This window comes from Gopherus flavomarginatus, chromosome 17 (genome assembly GCF_025201925.1).
Source record: "Gopherus flavomarginatus isolate rGopFla2 chromosome 17, rGopFla2.mat.asm, whole genome shotgun sequence".
In the NCBI taxonomy this organism is placed as follows: Eukaryota; Metazoa; Chordata; order Testudines; family Testudinidae; genus Gopherus; species Gopherus flavomarginatus.
Window position 1 is genome coordinate 23241238 of NC_066633.1, and position 19569 is coordinate 23260806.

The 19569-nt window shown below is 50.5% G+C and overlaps 1 protein-coding gene across 3 annotated transcripts in view; it reads right to left on the bottom strand.

Annotated features, from left to right (window-relative positions):
- Positions 1 to 17048, bottom strand: part of TRAF2 (TNF receptor associated factor 2) — a 36821-nt gene extending 19773 nt beyond the window's left edge. For 2 of the 3 annotated variants that reach the window (XM_050926514.1, XM_050926512.1), the window contains exons 1-4: positions 16982 to 17048; positions 10511 to 10731; positions 8467 to 8545; positions 6517 to 6615 (exon numbers count right to left, since the gene is read on the bottom strand). In XM_050926514.1, coding sequence (XP_050782471.1) covers positions 6517 to 6615; positions 8467 to 8545; positions 10511 to 10731; positions 16982 to 17029 — 447 coding nt within the window. In that variant the 5' untranslated portion in view covers positions 17030 to 17048. Of the gene's footprint in view, positions 1 to 6516; positions 6616 to 8466; positions 8546 to 10510; positions 10732 to 11494; positions 11588 to 16981 lie in introns of all 3 variants that reach the window. The other variant, XM_050926513.1, reaches the window with a different exon arrangement.
- Positions 17049 to 19569: the final 2521 nt, after the last annotated feature.

Consider the following 19569-nt stretch of genomic DNA (forward strand, 5'->3'; position numbering starts at 1 on the left):
CAGTTTTGCACCCCGATGTAGCCCTCGGGCCGAAAAGTTTGCCCATCCCGATCTACATCTAGGCAATCAGCTATGCAAACTTTGCCGCTCCAACTTTAAGGGAGGCCAGTCTTGAAGTCTGTGGATTTCAGCCCCAGCTCTAGAGTCACTAGGCCTTCTCTCCAGAATCGGACTTCCTCGCACCACCTCTACCTACAAGCACCGAGCGCTGCAACACGCACTTCCACGGAGGACAGCAGGAACTGGCTGAAAATGGTGCCCCAATGCTATAACCCAGCTTGGAACCAGAAGCTTCCAACAGGGAAATACAACAGAAGTTTCTTCCTAATTTCAAAGACAGAACCCTGGTGTCCTGCCCAGCATCACAGGGCACTCCAGCCACAAAGCTTCAGATGCAATATCTTACTATAACGAACACGGACGGTGCTGCGGAACCTTTAATATCAATTTCCAAAGAGGAAAAAAAAAGTTGAAGCAATTCCAAGGGCCAGCAGGTCTGAACTACATTCCAAGTAAAAACCATTAAATTAAGACTCCACCCACAGCACTGAAATATCTCTAGCAGCAAGACCACTCTGTCCAGCCACAAAACTTAAGAATCACAGAATATCCGGGTTGGAAGGGCCCTCAGGAGGTACCTAGTCCCACCCCCTGCTCAAAGCAGGACCAATCCCAGTAACTAAATTATCCCAGAAGTAATCCTGAAGCCTGAACTCTGGGGGTAGAGATGGGACGTTCGCTTCCCCTCTACCAATTGAATTAAATTCTGGAGGGGGGAGTCTTCGCCACACACACAGATATTCAACTGGATTTTTTATTCTCTTCCACAGGTTCAGCTGAGCTTTGGCAAAAGGCTCCAGGCCTACAAAACTATTAGTAATGCGAAGTCCAGGGTATTAACAAAACACAATCTGAATCCGGACCAGGACAGGTTATGATTCCAACAGACAAGAAAGCTCATCTATACTTATTAGCTGAACTCAACTGACAAGGAAGATTGAATTTCTTTTAGACCAATTTACTGCCTTCTCCCTCCTGGCCTCTATTTTATCTGAAAACAGACCAGCTAGCCACAGAACTACCTGGCAGACTAATCCAACCTCTCATTTAGTCTATTTAAATAGTGCTCTCAGGATTAGAAGGGCAGATCCTGTCGCTCCATTCAGGTCTCCCTAGCCTTCAAATCACCCTATATTCCCCAAGAAGGAGCTTAACTTCAAGCAAGCCCTTATGTCCCTATCAACTTATTTTAAAATCCTGCTGATGATTAAGAGACTCTCTCTGTAGCTGAAGAACATTCACTTCCCTCATCACTCTGTTGCAAGGTGGGAGAGAAGTGCCATTTTATTGCTGTGTGAAGAGCTGGGGACTTAGATGATCCTTAGAAGTCTGTCTGTACCTATTCTAGGTACATATTTGGCTCCTATCACCATCATATCTGAGCACCTGGAAGTCACAAGGATATATTTTCTTGGTTATTTCTCATGCTCCAACTGCCTAACTTCACAGTCTTTGCATCTCTCATCTGTAATTTTTTTCTCCTTTCTGTAAAGCACCTGTTTTTAAAAACTCTTCGCATGTTCCAAGCATTTACCAGCATATTCAAAACACAGCAAGAAGAAAATTGTATTTAAAAATTCAGATCTCTTGTGACAGTGCTGAACATTTTAATAATTTTCCCAATAGGAAGAGTTGAAAGAGACAGCATGAACTTTGCCCACACACGCAGTTAAAAATATGCTGCATTTGAGACACGACCTCTGGTTGCTTAAACAGAAAACAAAACTTGGAAAGCTGAGGAAGGTCTTCAAGGGTGAAGGGCTGAAAATTTTCAGCTGCAGAAGCTGGTGCTCTTCCTCTCCCACCCCTGTGAAATTACTAAAATACCAATGACACAGTCTCCTAGGTAGCCAAATGAGTTTCTCTTGATATCAGTGGCTGCAAGCTTTTAAAATGAATACACAGTGAATTATCTTTTAGGTACTTTCCATGCTCAGTCTGAAATAGCACAGCAAGGGGCTTTCCGTGGTGGGAGTGTTGCTGCTGCTGAAGGCAGCAACACACATTGCTGCTTTCAGATGACACAGCAGAGCTTTAGACATGCTATACAGAAGAGCTGACACACCCACAGCCCCCTTCTGCAACCCTTGCTCACCTAATGACTGTGTCTGTACTAGCCAGAAATGTACACAGGTATGTAGTATGCTGGTTAGACGCAGATTTGACATATTTATTGGGCACTTCCCTTCACCCTCAGTAACAATCAATCCAACACCTTGCTACAATGGGGCAGAGATATGAGGTATCAGATAAATCAACTACTACAGCTGCCTTGCAGAAAGTGATGGAGAAGCCAAGGTGGGGGTGGGAGGGGCAGGGGATGCCCATGGTGTAGTTTTGAGGAGGCACTGCCCCCCAAACAGAGGTGAGGCACGGGAGGCACATGGAGTCACATGCCACTGCTCCCCCGCCCCCGTTTCTGCGAGTGCAGAGCTGCCTGGCTGAAAGAGGGTGCCGCTCGGTTCAGCTGACTTTGCAGCTGGTTGCCGCCTCCTGAGTCCTAGTGCCAGTTGTGCTAATCTTCTGTGTGCTGGGAGACATCCTGTTTTCTGTACAACAGTGAGGGTCTGCAGTGGGGCAGGGAAAAGGGGCTGGGGTATGGGAAAGAAGCAGTGGGGAACGAAGGGGGATGAGATGGGGAGGGCGTGGGGCAGGGTGATAGGATGAGGAAGAGAAGAGGACAGGGGAAGCAGGATCCTGCCATGCGGCATCCCCTTGGCAGCAGCTGAAGTTGGGGCTCCCCTGTTAAGCAGGCTCATCAAACCCCCACCCCAACGAGCCCCACCGTCCCTGCATGTGGACCACCCCACTGAGCCCCAACCAGCTATACCTAGACCCTCACCCTGACGAGCCCCTCCTCTCTTGCACCTGGACCCCCCCTGCTAAGCCCCAACCACGTTCACCTGGACCCCCCTGCAGAGTCCCATTGCCCCTGCACCTGGTACCCCCCAACAAGCCCTTCTGCATTCAGATCCCACACTGAGCTGCCCACACCCAGACTGCCCCATACAGAACCCTCTTCCCCACACCTGGATCCCCCACATTAAGCCCCTCTACACTTAGATCCTGCTCGGCTGAGCCTGCCTGTCCACCCACACTTAGTGTGTCCGGTCTAGAGCCTAGGTTGTTTCTGAGGCAGGCTTGGCCGTTGCGCTGTGTCAGGGTCGGGTGCAGCCTCACTGCTGAGTTCCTGTCAGGGGCGGAGAGGAGGAGGGAGAGCAGAGTGCTGGAGGTGGGAGATCACCCTGCATGCAGCCAGTGACCTGTGCTCCCCACTGCCATGCTGGAGCCTCCACATATATGTATTGACAAATAAAATTTTCAGAATGTTGAAGAATTTTAAAATATTGTGCACAAAAATTTTATTTTTTTGGCAGATAATTTAATTTTTTGGCACAGAGTTTCCTCAAGAGTATTGCCTGTCCCTCAGAATAGAGTTCCGGGCTCAGAACTGCCCAGCAGCAGCCCAAGATGCTTCCACTGGACTGCCTCCGATGGACTTGACTTTATTTTAGCAAAATAATCTTTAGTATTTTCTGATTGTTAAGAGCAGAGTAAAGAAGAAGGCTAGTGCTTGTCAACTAATATCTCACATGCATACAGCACATTCCATTCAGAAGGATCCCAAAGTGCTCTCCCTCCCCCTTTCCCATGAATAGCTTCTCTCACTACTGGAGCGCAGACACTTCTGGGGTGAAGTTGGGTAGTTATCTACAGTCCACAGCAATACTACAGAATAGTTTGGGACAGGAGAATCTCGTATCCCTCTTCACACGCAAGAAGGAATTAAGAAGGTAGAACATAAGTACTCAAATTGGAATTTAACCAGGACACCTTGGCTAACACCCCTAATCTTCCAAGAATGCCGTACGATTTTTAAATGGCAACCAGAGGTCAGCTCTTCAATTTAATGTCTTATCCAAAAGAAGTTACTTCCAACAGCAAATACTCCTTATCATGCTAGGTTTTGGTACAGCACTGACTGGCGAGGGAAAATGCTATCTCATGAATCACCAACAACATGGCGTGTGGCACCTTTTCCTTGGAGGTCTCTCGTCCAAGTACTGACCAAGTCCAACCCTGTCTAACTTGTGAAATCTTACAAGATTACACTGACATATGGCTACAGAGGACACTTCTTTGGCCCTACAGGAACTGCCCTCATGCCCTTTTTTGGAAATCCAATGGAATTAAAGTTCTCAAACATATTTCCAAACTAGTCAGTAGCTGTTTAAAGTGAGGGGGCTGAAGACCTTGCTGCCAGGCATAGCTCCATTTGCCTTAATTGAGCTGGGCTCACTTATGCCACAGTTGAATTTGGCCCCACTTGTTAAATTGGGGCACAAAACTTCATGGTAACAGCTGCCAGGCATACAGCACAGAACTGAACTCGGAACCCAGCAATCTACAGGCATCAACAATGCTAATCTGAATCCTCAGTAAACACACTGGTATACTGAAGCTGCCATCTCTAATCTCCTCCCTATAAATAAGAAACACTACCAACAAGCACTAGGGTTAGAGCTTGAATTTAACATTTATTTCAGTCAACTGCAAAAATACACCATGACACTCATGGATCTAGGGGTGAGATTTTCACAGCAGTCTAAGGGAGCTCAGCACCCAACTCCCACTAAATTTCTAGGCTGAAATCCAAGCCTATAAGTATTAAAGTATTGGCCAAAGTGCAGATGAAGTTCTCTACTAGTGGCCACAAAAGGCAAACCAGAGGACTGAGACAAAATCAGAAGTAAACATAGTTCTTCCTGCCTCCCGATAATGGCATTGCTAATAGAATCAAGATGTCATACTAAACAGATTCATCTTAAATGCTTTGTCAGGAATAAAACATCACTTCCTCACCCCAACTCCTTAGGACTCACCAACTGCTCTTATCTCAGTCCCTTCACTCAGCGGTTCTCACAGTCTGGGCTATGATTCCAGTGTTTCCAGAGGGTTGTAAACATTTCCCAGCAGACCAAGTTTTCTTTTATATTTATTTTTTGTAAGTGGTTCCTAATTCATCTGACTGCAAATAAATCCTTACAATGCAAATTACTGCAGTAGTCTCTATTCACTGCAGAGTGCTGGGAAATGTGCCATTCATGAAATTTTCAATAGGAACGTATCTTTCCAATGAGATTGGTACCATATGTACGTATATGTGCTAATGGTCCCATTCACTGGGCCATAAAAACTGCAAATGGCACTGAACACAGAATTGGTGCAGTTCTGATGCTAAGGGGAAGAGGCAGTGCAGAGGCCATTTTGTCTAGCAAGCTGATGGAAGAGGTTATTTGGAGGCATACCCACTGAATCCATGACTCTGTGGACCTCTTGACCAGGCCTCCTGTGTGTTGGGGAATGACCTCACCTTCTCAATTACTATAGGCCCTGAATACAAAAGAGCAGTGGGCAGGACAAGAACTATATCCATGCCAACATCCCCAAAACAAATCCATTTATTCATGCCTGAAGGTAAATGCCTATTTTGGGTAGGGTTCTGTGGCCTGCTTTGTGCAGGGGGTCGGACTAGATGATCACATTGGTCCCTTCTGACCCTAGAATCTATGAATCTATGAATCTATTTTGGCCATAATATATGGCAGAGACAAATTGGAGAGAATCCAGACAGCAACACAAATGATAAAGGGTTTAGAAAACCTGCTCTCTGAGAAAGGTTCAAAAACCTGGGTATATTTAGTCTTGAGAAATGGAGCCCGAGGGGGGATGGGGGGGCCTATAACAGTTTCCAAATATGTTAAGGTCTGTTATAAAGAGGACAGTTCTCCGTGTCCGCCAAGGGTAGGACTAGAAGAAATCAGCATAGTTTGAAACAAGGGAGATTTAGGTTAGATATTAGGAAAAACCTGCTAACTCAGGAGAGTTAAACGCTGGGAATAAGGTTCCACGGGAGACTGTGGAATCCCTATCATTGACGGTTTTTTAAGAACAGGTGGGACAAACATCTGGTAGGGATTGTCTAGGTTTATGTGGGCCAGCCTCAGCACAGGTGGCTCAACTAGATGGCCACTGGAGATCCCTTCCAGCCCAATATTTCTAGGATTATAGTTTTTGGAGGAGTTATTTTGGGCTGATGCAGTGAGGAGGATTCTGGGATATGGCGTATCTTGGAAGTAAGAAGTGGGTGATTTTGGAGGTCATAGAAGGAAAAAGTGGTTGGTTTGAGGGATCATATGAAGTATTAGAAAACTTCTCCAGTCTGTCTACACCCTCACTAGATACACAACCACCTAGGTTAGACTGGAAAGCTCTGAAAGTTCCAGGAGGCCAGAGTTTATCTAGGACTGAGCTAGTGCAGCTGAAAGCTCAGAAGCTGACGGCTAATGCCAGCAGGAACTCATTTAATTCCCAGTGCCTTGCCCATCACCACTCACATGCAAAAGGAAAGAGAAAGCACAATGAAGAGATACATGGAGAGACTCTTGCCTTTACCTCATATTCTTTAATAGTCCCTTTCCATGGGCAACCATCATTGATACAGACAGCCGGCAGACTTTCCACCTCCCGACGCGCTGCGTTATCTGGGAAAGCCTCAAATGGAAAAAAGCAAAGACATGTTACTCTGGGATTGCAGCTTTGATCTAGTCTCCAGATTCTTCACAGGCCACTGCTAAGAAACAAACAGTCTCCCCAAACTTGTTGTCCCACGATACCCTTAGAGATGGATCTGTGACTCTTGTAAAGCAGCTCCAGCCACGGCTGTAGGAATTAGCTAAGAATGCATAGCTTGAAACCAAACCAGCTCACCTGTATGTTAGTGTTGCTCAAAACAGGTATTAGTGTTATACGAATGTATTTAGTGTTTAGCCTCTATGAAATGCTTATAAATTGCTGCATGTATTAATCTCACGTGTAATGTCCATATTCCAAACTATAAGGAAATATGTACATTTTGCTTCAAAATTTTGAAAATGTTTGCTCTGAATTTGGGAATCCAGACACAGGAATCATGCCCCCCTCCCATTAAAGAGGCCTATCAAGATTACACGGGCCATTAAGGAACATCACCACAATGCATAGGATTGGTGAACAACCCTATCACAAGGGAGTTTGTCTCATGGACTGGAAAGCTAAGGCTGTGTCTACACTAGCAAGTTTACAGTGGCACAGCTGTATCAATGGAGAGAGCTCTCCTACTGACACAATAAAACCACTTCCATGAGTGGCAGCAGTTATGTCCGTGGGAGAAGCTCTCCCAGGGACACAGATGCCAGTGAAACTTATGTTGCTCAGAAGCATGTTTTTTTTCACACCCCTGAGTGACATAAGTGGTAATGCAGACATGCCCTAAATGTAAAAGATAAAACAGGGTCACAATTCATTTATTTGCTGTTTGAACTCTCATACCAAACTAAGGCCATGGCTACAATGCAGAGCTTACATTGGTGCAGTTGTGCTGCTGGTAATGCAGATGCTCTAAGCTAACGGGAGAACTCTCCCATCAACTTCATTACTCCAGCCTCTGCAAACAGCAGTAGCTGTGTCGGTGGGAGACGCTCTCCCACCAACATAGCACTGTCCACACCAGCGCTTAGGTTGTTGTAACTAGCGTTGCTCGGGGGGTGGCTTATTCACCATAATGTATACCGATCTAACCTGTAGTATGTACATAGCCTTAGGCAGACATCCCCAGGGATTACTCCTTGGCCTCTCCTGAACGACATTTTGAATTGACAGATTACTACACCTGTCACCTTTAGGTACCGTAGATGGCAACTCATTTCTGTGTACATGCTTCCTTGCTTTAACCTGTAAATAACTCTCATTTCTTTTTCCTAATTAGTAAACCTGTAATTACTTTAGTACAAGATTGGCTATAGGAGTTGTCTTTGGTGTGAGATCTAAGATACAAATTGATCTGTGGTAAGTGACTGGTCACAACCTGAGTATTTTGTGATTTGTGAAGTAAGTGACCATTTATCATAAGTCCAGCTTGCCTGGGTGGCAAGACAGACTGGAGTGCCCAAGGGGACTGTGTGTGACTCCATAGTAAGACTGTTACAGTGATCCAGGAGTTCACATTTGTTACTAGGCTGGTGAAATTGAATTATAGAGCATATCACCAGTATGGGGTAAGGACCCTGTTTCTGATAGTCTGCCCTGAGGTAGACACTCATGGTCGTGAGCCACTCCAGACTGTGTGACAGCATCTATGACAAATCTTTATTGCAGAGTTTAAACAAGTAAACTGTGTTGTAAGATGTCTTGAATTTTAGAAGTTGGGGAATCAATTACAGCACTAATTATTACACTCGAGATACTGAATTCACAACTTCTTAGATAATGGATTCCACCATTCTTAGGTACCTCTCACTCTAAACAAAAACAGGAAATGTTTATGAATGACTTCAATGTTTTCTACTTTGGAGAGGTCTTACTTACCGTATTTGTTTCTAAAACAGAAACTCCTTCTTCATATATTCCTTCTTGAATACAGGCTGCACACTTCTGAGGCCCAGAGCTAATGAGGGTGGGGAAAAAAAGTCAGCCACAAAATAGAAAGATTCATGCTGAATTTGTGATTCAGTGACAAGAGGCTTCTCAAGAGATCCTTCAGAGCCAAAGGTGCTTTATTTACACAAGCAGATTTTTAAAACAGCAAATGGAACCCTTTACTAAAACATTTTTCATTAATTGATTGATCTTTTTAATGGATATACATTTCTGCTCTATTTTAGTTATTTCTTCCTTGTACTGATCTTTATTCTCGTTTTCTTCCTCTCATGATTAGCTGTTCTTACATTTAACTTTCCCCCAAGCCCTAAAAAGTGAAGACAGAGAAATTAAAAAGGTCAATTGAAACTTCTTTTGCAAGCATAAAATGTATTTTTACATTTCACACATGTGGTATTATTGCCAAGCAGGGACCTCCAAACAGCAAATTTTTTATACGGCCCCGATAGTCACTTACAACAGTACTTAATAAGAGTGGACCAACCCAGATGGACCACCTGGTCTTTTTCATACCCAAGAATCTCCTGGGTTTCGGCTTGACCATACCATCTGAAGAACACAACAAACTCAGGAAACTCTGGGTATGTCTACATAGCATTTTGGAGCCCACGGGAAGGAGCCTTCCAGCCAGATCAACAGACTGGGGTTAGCGGGGCTTCTGCTAGCGCTCTAAAAAGACCTGTGTAGACAGTGCTTTGAAGTTATGGCTGGGACTGAAGCTCAAGCTCTGAAGCCTGGAGAGAGCAGCTTCAGAGCCCAAGCTCCAGCCTGAGCTGCAACTTAAGAACTGTCTACACACTATTTGTAGAGCACTAGTGCAAGCCTTGCTAGCCCAACTTGGTTGACCTGGGTTGGGAGGCTCCTTCCTGAGAATGGCAAAATGCTGTGTAGACATATTCTCTAGGGCAGTAGTCACCAACCTGTCGATCGAGATCAGCTGGTTGATCCCGGAGCCTCTGCCAGTTGATTGCAATCTCAACGTCACTAAAAGCCAGGCAGTGCAGCGAGGCTCAGGCAAGCTGCCTGCCTGCCCTGGCCTGGCCCCACGCTGCTCCCAGAAACAGCTGCCTGCTAGCACATCCCTGCAGCCCCTGGGGGGAGGTGGGGGTGAGGGAAGGCAGCTCCATGCACTACCCCCATCCCCAGCAGTGTCCCTGCAGCTCCCATTGGCTGGGAACCAGGGCCGCAGAGACATGCCAGCAGCCAGCCGCTTCTGGGAGCAGCGTGGGGCCACGGCACGCAGGCAGCCTGCCTGAGCCTTACTGTGCCGACGGCCGGGAACCACCTTTGGTTAGCACTTCCTGTCCGGAGCCTACAGCTTCGCACCCCCTCCCGCATCCCAACCCCCTGCCCCAGCCCGAAGCCCTCTCCTGAATCAAACTCCCTACTGGAGCCCACATCCCTCACCCTCCTCTGCACCAGCCTGGAACCACTTCCTGCACCCAAACTCCTTCCCAGAGTTTGCACCCCTCACCCCTGCACCCCAACCTCCTGCCTGAGGCTCAGCCAATGCACACCCCACAGTTGAGAACGTTACACTGATTTGTGACAATCCCTGAAGGATTTTGGATCTATAAATCACAAATGACACTGAGATTAGGTGCAGTTTGACCATATGTTCCCTGCACCCAAACTCCCTCCAGAGCCTGCACCCCCTCCCCCATCCCGGTGAAAGTGAGTGAGGGTGCGGGAAAGCGAGCGACAGGGAGGGGAGCAATGGAGTGAACGGGGTGGGGCCTCGGGGAAGGGGCGGGGTAGATCCTGGGTTGATCTTAAATTCAAAAAGCGATCTTGTGTGTAAAAAGGTTTCAGACCACTGCTCTAAGGCCTGAAGAGAACCAGGTGCTGAAATTAAGAGACAGATATAAAACATGGCCTTTGCTCACAACCCACTGAAAATAAGGCTGTATTTCCTTTTTTGCTTTCCTTTGCTTCTAATCATTTTGTTTCAGACCGGAGAGGGATAAATTACCTTATAAGTTTCTTCAGGCAGTAAGAACAATAGCGGTGTCCACACTGAGCTTGAAATGGTCTTCTCAGAATATTCTTGCACTCAGAGCAGAGGTATTTGCCCTCCAATTTAGTCCCCAGTATCTCCTTTGAAAATCCCGGCTGGTTTAAATCCAAAGAACCAGGTGGAGTCGAGTTTGCTGCTGCCATGTGAACCAAAAACCCCAGATGTGCCTCACGAGCCTGAAAAAAGAAAAATGTTTTGTCCCAGTTGATTATCTTGTTCTCAGTTGGACAAGGTTCACCTTTCACTACCTTAACTGCATTTATCACCTGGAAGCTAAACTTGTTATTCCTAAACACAGGTTTGCAGTGTATTATACACACTGAAACAGCCACCTGGGCAGATTTTGTCTTAAATCATAGAATAGAATCATAGAATCTCAGGGTTGGAAGGGACCCCAGGAGGTCATCTAGTCCAACCCACTGCTCAAAGCAGGACCAACTCCAACTAAATCATCCCAGCCAGGGCTTTATCAAGCCTGACCTTAAAAACCTCTAAGGAAGGAGATTCCACCACTTCCCTAGGGAACCCATTCCAGTGCTTCACCATCCTCCTAGTGAAAAAGTTTTTCCTAATATCCAACCTAAACCTTCCCCTACTGCAACTTGAGACCATTGCTCCTTGTTCTGGCATTTGCCAGGGGCAGGGGCTCTAAAGTTAAACATGAAACAAGGAAATGGGGTGGGGTATTCTTGCATAGTTCCCCCATCCACCTTAATTATGGAAAAATAAACTTTGGACAAATTGCTGCCTCCAGTCCAAAACAAGAGAGATCCAAGAGGAGAAAGCTTGCCTAATGTCAAACTGATCAAGAGAATAAACAAACAGCCTCCTGAAAACTTCCTACACATCAGGTGACACAGCCATGATCCAGCGTCACATACTTCCATTTCTGTCAGTTGTCAAAATTCACTGTGATTCTATATAAGGCTAGTGGCTCACCTGTGTCACAGAGAGAACCTATTTGAACAGGCAAGAGCCAAGATTTACAAATGTAATCTGAGGTGTCGGAGGTTTCCAGGTTTCTCTGAAGGTCTGTAAAACCAAGAGGCAAAAATGGTATAATCTAATGAAAGGAGTAACACACTGGGAATAAAAGGCAGTATGATGATTTATTTTTACTGTGTGCGCCATTCAGAAAACCTCCCTTCCAATGCTGCCATGTACAGACTAGACTGGAAGGTACCTTAACTCCATGTATGTTATCTTTGTATCAAAACAGCCAAACAAGCCGTAAGCTGGGCTTAGACTGAGTTCCATGCTTTTAGCATTTAAATCTGATGTATTCTGAGACCATATTTACAATACAGCCACTACACTGACACAGGTATAGAGCTGCGGCTGTAGTGTTGTAGTGTAGATGCTTCCTACACTGATGGAAGCGGTTTTTGCATTGATGTAGTTAATGAGAGGTGGTAGCTAGGCTGATGGAAGAATTCTTCTGGCAACACAGTCGTGTCTATACTGGGGACTAGGTCAACCTAACTACAGCCCTCAGGGTGTAAACTTTTTCAGCCCTGAACAACATAGCTAAGTCAATCTAACTTGTAAACATAGACCAGGTGTTGCCTGATGACTGACTTTAACTAGACGTTTTTAATGTAGTCTATATTTATTAAGAGAAATAACTTGGTGTAAATTTTGGCTATTGAGCATCTATCAAGACAGTAAAAATGTCTCCCTGAAAGATAAATTAACAGTTCTAGAAAAGTTTAGGGCATCTTGCAGGATCTTTCCCTCCACAAATGTCCAATGGCACAAAAGTAATTAAGTGTAGCTGAACCATGGAGAAGATATGAGGCAGTGGTGCCTTGGGGAAGGCAAGGAGTTACAACCAGCAATGTCAGGAGGCTTAACTCCTCCATAGGTAATAAGGAGAAGATTGCTGGATATTGCCTCTCACTAGCCCAAGACTCTGCCCTTGTTCCAATATGACATCCTCCCACTTTGTGGGCAGTGAACACTGCCAACAACGGCAATCACAGCAAATAATGGATTGGAGGATAGGGGGTGTGAGGGGAGAATGGGGGAGATAGAATGAGAGCAGTGCTCCTTCTGATTGCATGCAGTTATGTAGGGCCAGAAGAAGGGTAAAGCTGTGCAGGTAATGCCCTAACCTCATTGCCAATATTCATTGATAAGAGAGCCGACATCAAGGCAGGTGAAAATGCTCTTGGTTCACAAATTCCATTATACGTTTACAGCAAGAGTTGAATAATCAGAGTCTCTCTGGAGAAAAGGTAAAATTTCAACGAGAATGTTCCCAACGCAGAGGAATCAGTGTATGAAAAATTAAGCACACTGATCACAGAACATGTTCTTAAGTGTGTGTAAAGGGTCCCAAATGGCCACAATTTGACCTAGAGGTTTGTATACACGACTGGAAATCAGCAAGTCTAATCTAGGTTATATTCCTGGCTCTGCCACAGACTCAAAGTCTGATCTTGAACATATAAATCCCCCTCTACACCTCCGCTGTCAAATGGAGTTACCAGTACTTAGCTACTACACAGGAGAGTCCTGAGGGTTAATTTATCAATGTTTATAAAGGGCCCTGAGGACCACTGGTAGAAGGCACTCTATAGCAGGAGTCTCAAAGATGCGGCCCGCAGCTCCCTGCACCAACCCGCAGTTATTTCCTGTGGCTGCCAAGCTCCCCTCACCTGCCACCCCCCGCACGCTGCGTCCCCGCTCCTCTGCCTACCTCTAGGTGCTTCCCACCACCAAACAATTTAGCGCTTTCCAGGAGGGAGCAGGGAGGAGCAGGGAGCCATGCGCCCAGGGGAGGAGGCGGAGAAGAGGCAGAACAGGGGCAGGGATTTGGGGAAGGGGTTGGAATAGGGACGGGGAAGGGGTGGGAAGAGGCAGGGCAGGGGTGGGGTGGAGTGAGGGGTGTGTGATTGTACCTTTATTTGAAAAGGTGTCAGTGATGCGGCCCTTGGGCCAATGTACCAGTCCTCAGGTGGCCCTCATGGTGATTTGAGTTTGAAACCCCTGGCTCCATAGGATGTGGAGACCATTATTAATTACCCTGTTCCAAGTGGGCTAACAGACTAGTGGTTTCTTTCCCTCTACTCCCAGTAAAACTACCCTAACCAAAAGCAAGGTGGATTCCACTGCCTACATACACTAGCTCTTGCAACTACCAGCATTTCTGGGGAGAAGAGGCATAACTTATAACCAATCACTTTTAGTTCTGTATTGCTGCCTTTTTCCCCCCTGCAAGGCAAACTTAATGGCACAGCCTGTTAAAAAGCTTTCTGGATTGGCCAGACATTGCTGTGATGGAACAGTTCATGTAAATGCCACATAACTCAGAATCACTAGCTAAGAACAATTCAGAAGTCAGTCTGACATAATAGCAATAAGCCACTCCACTGCTGGTTGCATTTAATTTAGCCAAGAATTTTGACATTCACCTTCAGTGAAAACCCTGACTGTTTCATGAAGGGAAAAAAATATGCTCTGGCTAAACCACAAGATATGAGCTTGATGCAGGAATTACTGGGTGATATCTTTTGGCCTATGTCACACAGGAGGTCAGACCAGATTCTCTTAATGATCCCTTCTTTGGTCTTAAAGTCTATGAATCCAGGGTGCTGCTGAGTCTGCACTTCCCTCTAATGGAATGCTTAGCCAGGAATTAGAGGTAGTCAGGGACTTTTCTACAAAATGTGTTTTCATCAGAAAATGCCAATCAAAACCAAAATTGTGTGTGGTAATAGACCAGTTCCAATTAAACTGTCTTCTGAAAAGTTTCTCATGTCCAGGACAGAATTTCTGGTCAGACAGAAGCTACTGAACCAGAATAGCTTGATGGTTAGTCACATCCCAGCTCCAAATTAGGTAGAGCAGAGACTTGAACCTTGGGTCTCCCACATCCCAAGAGAGTGCCATAACCACCAGGCTGCTCTGGGGTGAGTTCTCGCTGACTCTCCACAAAACATTTCAAAAGGTTTTGGATTTGTCCCAATGCAGAAAAGAAAACTTTTCGATTCTCAAAACCGTTCATTGACAGCCGTTACCTGTGCAGCTCCACCAGTGACCCGGAGGAGGGATACGCAACTGGTGGCCCAAAAGACAAATCTGGCCTGTTAGATCATTGTAATGGTCAGGAAAGACACAGGGCTTTGCATGGGCCAGGTCCTTCCTGCGCATAAATCTGCGCATCACATGATGCTGTAGCAAGAGCCAACAAGCTGGCGCAGGGAACCAGACCCAACTCCATGGGACAGGAGCTGTTGCTGTGAGGTGAGCACAGAACTGGCTCTTTCTCCAGCCCTGCACCAGGACCAGATTTCCCCCTCCCTGCAACCACTCAAGGCAGGACTCTATTTTCCGCCACATCATACACCCCTGCTAGCCAAAGGATTTTAGTGGATTTTGTGGCCTTCTACTACCTTAAAGTTACCCATCCCTGACCTAGAGAGATGCTAGAGCATACCATGCTGCACTTTCCATATCAGCTGAGATCTGAATCCAAGGATTTCATTGCCTGTGGTCATCAAAAGGTCACAAGGCAAGCTTAAAGAGCTGGCGGGTGAATGTGTTCTCATGTGTTCAGTTTAAATAAGTATGGGGGCATCTGTGGGGCACTGTAACTATAAATAAATGGACCTGTACATTTTATCCTTTATTCATGTTATGCCTACCTAAACATTTGTACTGTGCTCATCACTACAGTAGCTGTATCTTTCTTCCACACCCCACTCAGTTATCATCATGGAAAGACTAGATCAGCAAAGCAGTTTTTACATTCTGATCAGAAGATTGAAAGAGTTGCATTAATTCTAACTCTTCTAAGAGCAAGTTCCCACAATCATGGGCCAATTACTGAGAAAATTGAGTCTTACACTCAAGTCTCACTCTTCTGGTTGACAGCTGCATTATTAACCACTTTCATTCCTTCAGTGGAATATAGCTAGAATGGAAGACCATAGTCTGAGAGAGCAAGGCAATCCCTCAGGTACTTTGGGTCAATCCCATGAAGAGCTCTGAAGACAAGGACTGAAACTCTGAGACACACACACTTTAGTGTTCAGGTCTAGTTTAATTATAATATAAATGTAGTGCCCTTTATGGACAGATTAACTCACAAAATTGTTATTTCTGCCAAAAGCACCATAGAATATCAGGGTTGGAAGGGACCTCAGGAGCTCATTTAGTCCCACCCCCTGTTCAAAGTAGGACCAATCCCCAACTAAATCCCTAAATGGCACCCTCAAGGATTGAACTTGCAACCCTGGGTTTAGCAGGCCAATGCCCAAACCACTGAGCAGGGTGTAGATTATACAACAGCTGCACAGAAAACAAAAAATTAGTGGGGCTGGCAAGTGGGGGAGCAAGTGTATAGGTCTGTGGTACTGCAATTTCTCTCATTAATAAGAATGTAGCCCTATTACACCAACATATTCATGAGGCTACAGCGGCTGAACAATAGTAATGCGAGAATATGGATTCTACAATCCATACAGAAACTGATTATTTTTAACCGTTTTCCTCCTTTTATAATTTTTGGGTGAATTTCATACTTGAAAACTCTGAAGGCTGAATCCGCACAGGACTGCAGTTCAGAATCCTGCTCATTGTGTTTAATCACTGACACAATTTAACCCATGGCCATTCTAATGAGAATGGCCAAGCAAGTGTCAGCTAATGTGTTCCATAAAGGTTTTTGCAAGACCATCTCCTATCTGCTGGGAACTAGACTGACATTCGCCCACTAAGTTGACAGGTTGTCAGGGACTGTGGGGCCCACCTTTCTGACCAGCACAGTTCTGTACGCTGCCTGCAGTGGTATTTCCCAGCATTTCGGGCAATGCTAAGAAGGATGTGAATCAGCGGTGGTTTATCGCTGGTTGGCATTTCCAGGCTGGACTGCTCTGTAAGATCTGGGGATCGCCCATACAGAGATAACAACGGGAACGACAAGGCGCAGCTTGGTAAGAGCAACCCCAGACTTCAGTCCGCCTGCTCCCCCGGACACACCTCAGCTGGAACCAGCCACAGTCCCGCAGCCCCTTCCCGCCACGGCCAGAGACACGCACAGGAACCCGCCAGCGAAGAGATTTCCCAGCGCGCAGCGCCCGGGCTGCCAGCCTGGGATTTCCCCGACGGCACTTCCCGTCTCCACTTCCTCCCGCCAACGGCGCTTGCTCCAGTGCCCGGGCGGGGCTCTCCTCGCTGCCCCCCGGACTCGGCAGCCAGCCCCGGGCCCCGCACGCGCAGGGACCAAGCCTAGCCTCCAGCGGGACGCGACGGGACGGGACCGGGCCGGGCCCCGCCGCTCGGCCGCTGCCACGCGCCCGCCGGCCCTGGGCCAAGCTCCCCGGGGCCAACACCCCGCCACGGGCCGGACACGGGCCAGGCACGCAGGGCGCCGGCCGGCCGGCCTGGGAGAGGGGGGGAGGGGGTGACTGCCTCACTTACCGGCAGCCTCGCTCCGCTCCCCGCCAGCCACACCGGAAGCACCCCCATAAGCCACGCCCACCGGACACGTCCTCAGGCCACGCCCCCTGCCGGCTAAGCCCCGCCCTCGCCTTCGTCTTCGCCTCCGCTGGGTGCCGGTGCCAGAAGCGGCAGTTGGTGGCGGTTGAGGGGCAGTTTTGTCACGCGAGACAGCTGGCACCTCCCCCACGGGGCCCCGCCCCTCTGTCACCCCCAGACCACAACACCCCGCCCCCCCGGCCCCGTGCCTCTGTCACCCCCAGACCACAGCACCCCGCCCCCCCCGGCCCCGACCCTCTGTGACCCCCAGACCACAGCACCCCGCCCCCCCGGACCCGACCTCTGTCACCCCCAGACCACAGCACCCCGCCCCCCCGGCCTCGATCCCGTCACCCCCAGACCACAGCACCCCGCCCCCCCGGCCCCGCCCCTCTGTCACCCCCAGACCACAGCACCCCGCCCCCCCGCCCCGACCCTCTGTGACCCCCAGACCACAGCACCCCGCCCCCCCGCCCCGACCCTCTGTCACCCCCAGACCACAGCACCCCGCCCCCCCGGCCTCGTGCCTCTGTCACCCCCAGACCACAGCACCCCGCCCCCCCGCCGGCCTCGATCCCGTCAACCCCAGACCACAGCACCCCGCCCCCCCCGGCCCCGTGCCTCCGTCACCCCCAGACCACAGCACCCCGCCCCCCCGCCCCGACCCTCTGTCACCCCCAGACCACAGCACCCCGCCCCCCCGGCCTCATGCCTCTGTCACCCCCAGACCACAGCACCCCGGCCCCCCGGCCTCGTGCCTCTGTCACCCCCAGACCACAGCACCCCGCCCCCCCGGCCCCGATCCCGTCACCCCCAGACCACAGCACCCCGCCCCCCCGGACCCGACCCTCCGTGACCCCCAGACCACAGCACCCCGCCCCCCCGGCCTCGTGCCTCTGTCACCCCCAGACCACAGCACCCCGCCCCCCCGGCCTCGTGCCTCTGTCACCCCCAGACCACAGCACCCCGCCCCCCCCCGGCCTCGTGCCTCTGTCACCCCCAGACCACAGCACCCCGCCCCCCCGGACCCGACCCTCTGTCACCCCCAGACCACAGCACCCCGCCCCCCCGGCCTCGACCCTCCGTCACCTCCAGACCACAGCACCCCGCCCCCCCGGCCCCGATCCTCCGTGACCCCCAGACCACAGCACCCCGCCCCCCCGGCCTCGTGCCTCTGTCACCCCCAGACCACAGCACCCCGCCCCCCCGCCCCGACCCTCCGTCACCCCCAGACCACAGCACTCCGCCCCCCCAGCCTCGTGCCTCTGTCACCCCCAGACCACAGCACCCCGCCCCCCCCCGGCCTGGTGCCTCTGTCACCCCCAGACCACAGCACCCCGCCCCCCCGGCCCCGCCCCTCTGTCACCCCCAGACCACAGCACCCCGCCCCCCCCGGCCTCGTGCCTCTGTCACCCCCAGACCACAGCACCCCGCCCCCCCGCCCCGACCCTCTGTCACCCCCAGACCACAGCACCCCGCCCCCCCGCCCCGACCCTCTGTCACCCCCAGACCACAGCACCCCGCCCCCCCGGCCTCGTGCCTCTGTCACCCCCAGACCACAGCACCCCGCCCCCCCCGGCCTCGTGCCTCTGTCACCCCCAGACCACAGCACCCCGCCCCCCCGGACCCGACCCTCTGTCACCCCCAGACCACAGCACCCCGCCCCCCCGGCCTCGACCCTCCGTCACCTCCAGACCACAGCACCCCGCCCCCCCGGCCTCGTGCCTCTGTCACCCCCAGACCACAGCACCCCGCCCCCCCGCCCCGACCCTCTGTCACCCCCAGACCACAGCACCCCGCCCCCCCCGGCCTCGTGCCTCTGTCACCCCCAGACCACAGCACCCCGCCCCCCCCGGCCCCGATCCTCCGTGACCCCCAGACCACAGCACCCCGCCCCCCTGGCCTCGTGCCTCTGTCACCCCCAGACCACAGCACCCCGCCCCCCCGCCCCGACCCTCCGTCACCCCCAGACCACAGCACTCCGCCCCCCCAGCCTCGTGCCTCTGTCACCCCCAGACCACAGCACCCCGCCCCCCCCGGCCTCGTGCCTCTGTCACCCCCAGACCACAGCACCCCGCCCCCCCGGCCCCGCCCCTCTGTCACCCCCAGACCACAGCACCCCGCCCCCCCCGGCCTCGTGCCTCTGTCACCCCCAGACCACAGCACCCCGCCCCCCCGCCCCGACCCTCTGTCACCCCCAGACCACAGCACCCCGCCCCCCCGGCCTCGTGCCTCTGTCACCCCCAGACCACAGCACCCCGCCCCCCCCCGGCCTCGTGCCTCTGTCACCCCCAGACCACAGCACCCCGCCCCCCCAGACCCGACCCTCTGTCACCCCCAGACCACAGCACCCCGCCCCCCCGGCCTCGACCCTCCGTCACCTCCAGACCACAGCACCCCGCCCCCCCGGCCTCGTGCCTCTGTCACCCCCAGACCACAGCACCCCGCCCCCCCGCCCCGACCCTCTGTCACCCCCAGACCACAGCACCCCGCCCCCCCCGGCCTCGTGCCTCTGTCACCCCCAGACCACA